This window comes from Scomber scombrus, chromosome 11 (genome assembly GCF_963691925.1).
Source record: "Scomber scombrus chromosome 11, fScoSco1.1, whole genome shotgun sequence".
In the NCBI taxonomy this organism is placed as follows: domain Eukaryota; kingdom Metazoa; phylum Chordata; class Actinopteri; order Scombriformes; family Scombridae; genus Scomber; species Scomber scombrus.
In genome coordinates, this window is record NC_084980.1 from 9,399,258 (window position 1) to 9,405,257 (window position 6,000).

General features: G+C 41.6%; 1 protein-coding gene across 1 annotated transcript in view; it reads right to left on the reverse strand.

The window, feature by feature from the left end:
- Positions 1-5,748, reverse strand: part of LOC133990254 (low-density lipoprotein receptor-related protein 8-like) — a 29,538-nt gene extending 23,790 nt beyond the window's left edge. The window contains exons 1-3 of the mRNA XM_062428501.1: positions 5,367-5,748; positions 2,780-2,902; positions 1,320-1,442 (exon numbers count right to left, since the gene is read on the reverse strand). Coding sequence (XP_062284485.1) covers positions 1,320-1,442; positions 2,780-2,902; positions 5,367-5,724 — 604 coding nt within the window. The 5' untranslated portion in view covers positions 5,725-5,748. The remainder of the gene's footprint in view (positions 1-1,319; positions 1,443-2,779; positions 2,903-5,366) is intronic.
- Between the last annotated feature and the right edge of the window lie 252 nt (positions 5,749-6,000).

Below are 6,000 nucleotides of genomic sequence, written 5' to 3' on the forward strand. Positions count from 1 at the left end.
CAAGCATACATGACATCTCTCCTTCTCTACTTCACAGCCATCTCTCTTTCTCTCTCTCACCATGGTAACCCATCATGTACAACCCATTTTCAGCCGTTCCTCTTACTGAAAGTGGGGAGTGATGGGAGTGATGGTGCACTGTTAAGAAATGAATGGTGTGCCAAGTAATGAGTCAATACTGTGGTAATATGCCATTATTTCTAATGAGATGGGAAACACAGAAAACATTTGCTTGAGCGCAGACAGAAACGCATTGTCTGTATTTTCCCTGATGTAAGGTTGATGCGGAAAATGCAATCACAATGAACATCTTCGTGTAAGTGTGTTTCAGTGCAGCGGGGAGCATTATTGTCTGTGTGTGTGGTTTTTGTGTGTTTGTGTGGGGGGGAACATCTTGCAAATAAATGGTTGAGCGAGCAGAGCGATGAGCTAGGTGTGTGTGGACACACTTTTAATGAGCTGAGAACAAGACCTGAGTTGAAGGAGAGAGGGAGGGAGATATGATGGGAAGCGAGAGAGGAAAGGGTGGAAGACGGAGGAGAAAGGGTAGAGAATTACTCCCTGGAATACCTGTTTCTGTCTTGCAATTTCCTTCCCTGGCAGAGGTCAGTCCACTCTGCTAGCTGCCACTTTTCCTTTCTCAACTTTTTGTTCCTCTGAGGAAATGTCATTTTATGAGGGTGTATGTCAGCTTCTCAGTCCCTCATGTCAGATATTTTCTCACTGACCTCTTCAACACCAAGAGAAATTAATAAACGAGCACTGGCTTTTTTCTCTCCTTTGACTCAAACATCACTTTCGTTTAATAATGGCTGGTTAACAGATTAAGAGATAAAGGTATATGGAGACAGGAAGGGCGATTATCATAGAGCAGAAGAGGCCTTATTCTACCGTCTGATGGTAATTAGTACATGCGGGCTCTTGTTCTGATCAACGCAGGCTTCTGTTAATTTGAGTGCATCTCAGAACCCTTTGAAATGCAAGGTAAAAGGAGGGAGGTAGTCACAATTTGTTATGGCAAATACGATTACAATGCTGCATTAAGTGCTTGAATCCATTTACAATAGATATGTGCATGCTCTCTCATTGCACGAGACTGAGACAAAAGCTCCACTGACACACAGTAACAAATGATTCTGTTTCCAATCTAAGCTTTCCCTCATTTCATACATCTGGGAAATGAAGAAAACACTTATGAGCAAACCAGATGAAATGCAATATTATAAGCTGTATTTGTATTAAAGGTTTACAGGGCTTTTTTTAACAGCTGACAGAAATTAACTACCGAGTTACTGTGTGTGGAAAAAGACTCCTCTTACCACACTCTTTCTTGGGCTCATCTGATCGGTCCTTGCAGTCCTTGACAGAGTCGCACACTTTGGAGCTGTCAATGCACTCTCCATTCTTGCAGAGGAACTTGAGGGGTCCCTCACATTTGGTGGCTGCAACATAAAAGCAGAAGATAGATCAGCATCTTCACTGAAAACTGCATTCTCACATCTATTTGCATAAGCTACTGCAAACTGAACTGAGAATCCCGTGCCTCAAAGAGAGTGTTAAGTCAAGTTGAATATCTCTAGCGGTTTGCCAAATTATTAAAGGCTCACAGTGGCAGCAGGAAATACTGCCCACTCACATATTCATATTACACCACATTAAACGCCTGGTATGACAAAATCTAGGCTTTAATTTGGTCCAGTTTCACAGGGCTGCTGCTTAATTTCCTGCAAAATTACTTTGCAGTATGCTGGTAAATTATGCATCCTAGTCAAGAGAGGGAAAAGTATTGAAATTGGCTCACAAAAAGCACTCGAGTGGCTCCACACAAGATGACATCAATGGCCATTAGAGAAATGCATTCCACAATAATTTATGTCCAGAAAAACCCCACATTAGTTTTTTAACGGACGTTAAAGTCACCATTCTTAAGATTTTCATGAAAACAAACCTCATTTTTATACTATTTATGATCAGCATTTGTCTGCCATAGCTAGTTATTGTAGTTATATCAGCTCTCTATCTAATACATGTTATTGTTAGTGGAGGGGTCTGCCACTGCCTTCACTTACAGGGGGCTGACAGGAAACAACAGATCATTCATTATCATTATTCATTAATAGCAGCCTCACTGCTTACTGTTTACTCTCTTTACACCAAATCAGAGTTAATGCTCACTTGACATTTCCTACTGCTGCTTCACATTAAAAGCATTCAATCAGCAAAACACAAGGTGGCTTTTGCTTGTGAAGAATCCACAGGAAATCAATGTAGTTGTCATCATTTCCCCCTAAATGTCTGGTCAAACCAAAATCGTTCAAGAAATATGCATCTATAAAACAAGACATGGTCAGTTGCATATGATTCTGACAGTGGATCAGTTTTAAAAGTTATAATGGAACAAGTTAACCACTACCATCAAACTACTTGCTTCATGCATGAATCAGATCAGGTCTGCTCATAGCATGATGAAAAGAAGGTAGATTACTGGCTAGTTTTTTATTAAAACGTATAACAAATAGTTAGGAGGATTTTGGACAACTATATTATACAGACTGCAGACTATAAACATCCTCTTATTGTATAGTCATTTTCCCAAAGCAGTTACAGTTTAACATTATTACACAGGCAGGCATTTATACTGTAACTACCAGCAGACAGAGCAACAAATAGGCAGACAGATTTAAACAGACACAAGAATAATAGAAGACCTTTGAATAGGCAGAGAGGAGGGCATATTCTGGCAGCCAGACAGCCAGACAGACATAATAGATGAACCCACCATTAACACATCCAGATTCATCACTTTGGTCAGGACAGTCATGGACTTTGTTACACTGTTTGGTGCCGTGGATACAGGAACCATCACCACACTGGAACTCATCTGGACGACACGTCAACAGGGCTGTAAAGAGGTACACAAACACACACATGAAATTGGGAATTTGAAATCCCCCTTTAATCCCTTCAAGAAGAACACAATATCCTGGGGTCCAATCCAAAACCGAGACCTTTTGTTGCATTTCACCCCGTCAGTCTATCACGAGCCTTTCTATTTCTGCTTGTCAAAAAAAAAAAAAAAAGGACATGCCCAAAAAATATGGTTTGAAAAAGATCCTTTATAGAAGTGTGCGTGAAATAAAAAAACGCTGTGCAATCACATAAACATCCTCATGCTTCTATCCACTCACAGCCTGTGTTAGGTGTTGCTGAGGACAGAGACAGCTAACCTGAGGGCGTGTGATGAACGATTTTCAATATAGTAACGCAAAGATGGAGGCTGCGAGAAGCCACAGCAAATTTCATTAATACCCCAAGCACAGACAAGCTTTTCATCAACGGGGCCCAGTGTGCTCATATAACTTCTCTCTAAACCACACTAAAAAGCAATATATATGGTTGAGGGGAATATGATTTAGTGTTATCACAAGATGAGCCGAACAGAGGGAATGTAATGGAGACAGGGCTGCTGTAGTTCAGTGCACTGGACGGACACACACACACACACACACACACACACACACACACACACACACACACACACACACACACACACACACACACACACACACACACACACACACACACACACACACACACACACACACACACACACACACACACACACACACACACACATTTATGCATACATATTACACAAACATCTTGTGAAATCTAGTATCTGACTGGATAATAACCTAAAACTGTATACTGATAGATGCACATGCTGAATATTCCTTTTAAGACTAGTCTAGCAGCAAAGTTGGAAATGTATTGATGCATCACAGCAGTAGCATTTGTCTTCAGCTGAAGAGTTGGCAGGAAATTACATTTTTATGGCAGAGAAATCCTCACACAGATATAACTGTCCCATTATAGAAAGGTAGTGAAGGTAAACGCACAAAAGAGTTGCTTGGTAACCTCTGGACAAATACAAGGTTGTGCCTTTAACTGTCTCCAAGCCTCTCCTTTAATGCAGAGATCCAGTTGGCTAACAAAACATCAATCTCATCTAAGTGCTGCTTATATGACACCACAGAGTGTTAGAGGTGGGGTTTGATGTGTGCACGGCACATCTTGATAATGAATAGTGGGACTATCTGGGCTTCACACTCGAGCTTAGTGAGACAAGAGCTTCAGGGCTCCCCCATCCATGACCAGCTAATAGGAAAACCTGTTTTATCACATGGCCTCATCTCCACACGGCGTTTATCAACAGAAACACATTCTTTACCAGACATTTAGGGGGAAATGTGGAGATGTGCTAAATGACAAAGTGACACCTCAGAAGAAGGAGGGAATATTGTTGGCTGAGACTTTTCTGCTTTCCAATCACAGAGAAAACAGGTTTAATATCTTGAAAGAAAATCAGCACAAAGCTAATGTAATATTAAATTGACTTTCAGTGTAATTACTTCTGAATGTGTTACAATTTGATTGGTGTGAAGCTGTCGTTGAACAAGATGGATGTAATAAGGTAAAACTATATATATGCTGCTGGTTAAAATATTCTCAGTAGTATATTAAGAATCAAATAAAGAAAAACAACCCAGAAATAACATGACCTGTTAGGATTAAATGAGAAATGAAAATTGACTATCCAGAATAATGTAATCAAACTGCACACTGCAACCAAGAACAAAAGCTTTTATATGTAACTATGCTTCTACAGGAAATGCGCTGTGTCCTACTTTCATAAAACAAACTAAATGTAAACAGATGTTTTTGTACAAACAGCAAATGATGTGCGCATATGTGTGCAAATGGAGTTTTAAACTACAAATTTCTTTAAAAAGTCCACTGTCAAACTTCAGAGTAAAACGTCTTTCATGTTGTTTGATGATGTTTTCTTGTTTTCCTGTATCTCTTTTTCCTGTTTCCCCAACAGCTGCAGTTTGATTTCATGTTCAGCAGCTATAAATTGCTCTTCCATTATCTTTATGCATGGTATTGTGGGACAGTAATGTACATGTACAGCACACTTGAGAACACACTGTTAATTAGGATGCCTCCTGCCGCAGAGCGAACCCACTACACATTCACAACTTGCTTGTATTTGTACGTAGTGCTAAATTGGGATGTAGTCTCTTCACTCAGTGAACCATGGTTACACATGTAGCATCTCTATTGTACTAAAAGTACTCAACCTAGATACATATTCTATATGTACGGAAAACACTTACAGACTGAGCAGCATTGTTCTGTATCATTGTTAGCAGAGGACAGCCTATTGTACATGGGTATAGAGACATTCTCGACACACTGGAGAACATGAATAAGCTCTTGTGAAATTAAAGAGAGAAAGAACACAGAGGAGCAGAAGTGTAAGGAGGCAAGGAGATGAAACAAGACAAAAAGGAGAAACTCACGGCAGTCAGACTCATCGGACTTGTCCTTGCAGTCGGGATCTCCATCACACTTCCAGGTCAGCCGCACGCACTCCCCATTGGCACAGCGGAACTCCCCGGCAGTGCAGTTGATGCGGTTAGGCGGGTACGGGACCCCGTCGCCGCCGCAACGCTCCGGCCCCTCGTCTGAACTGTCGGAGCAATCGGGGTCTCCGTCGCAGCTCCACATGAGCGGCACGCACTCGGAGGTGTTGCAGCGGAGATGGTTGGGCCCGCAGGTCAGAGGGGAGGTACACTTGAGCTCGTCGCTGCCGTCTCCGCAGTCGTCGTCACCGTCGCACACGTAGACGGCGGCCAAGCACTTGCGGTTGGAACACATGAACTCCCCGGTGGGGCAGGCTTTGGCATCTGGAACAGAAAGAGAAAAAAACCTCAGGAAGATGTTTGAGCACCAAGTGAAGACAACATCTTCTGACCTATCTGTCTACAGGTACAGGCAGATGACAGAAAGTAAGACAAGCAATGAGAACCCTATTGTCTTATGTGTCTAATAGCATTAAGCTCGAAGCCTGTGAGTGAAGCACAGTAACATTATAACAGAAATAGTTTTTCAGGCAGAATGAAGGTAAATACTGGTATCATAACTGAAGAGGAG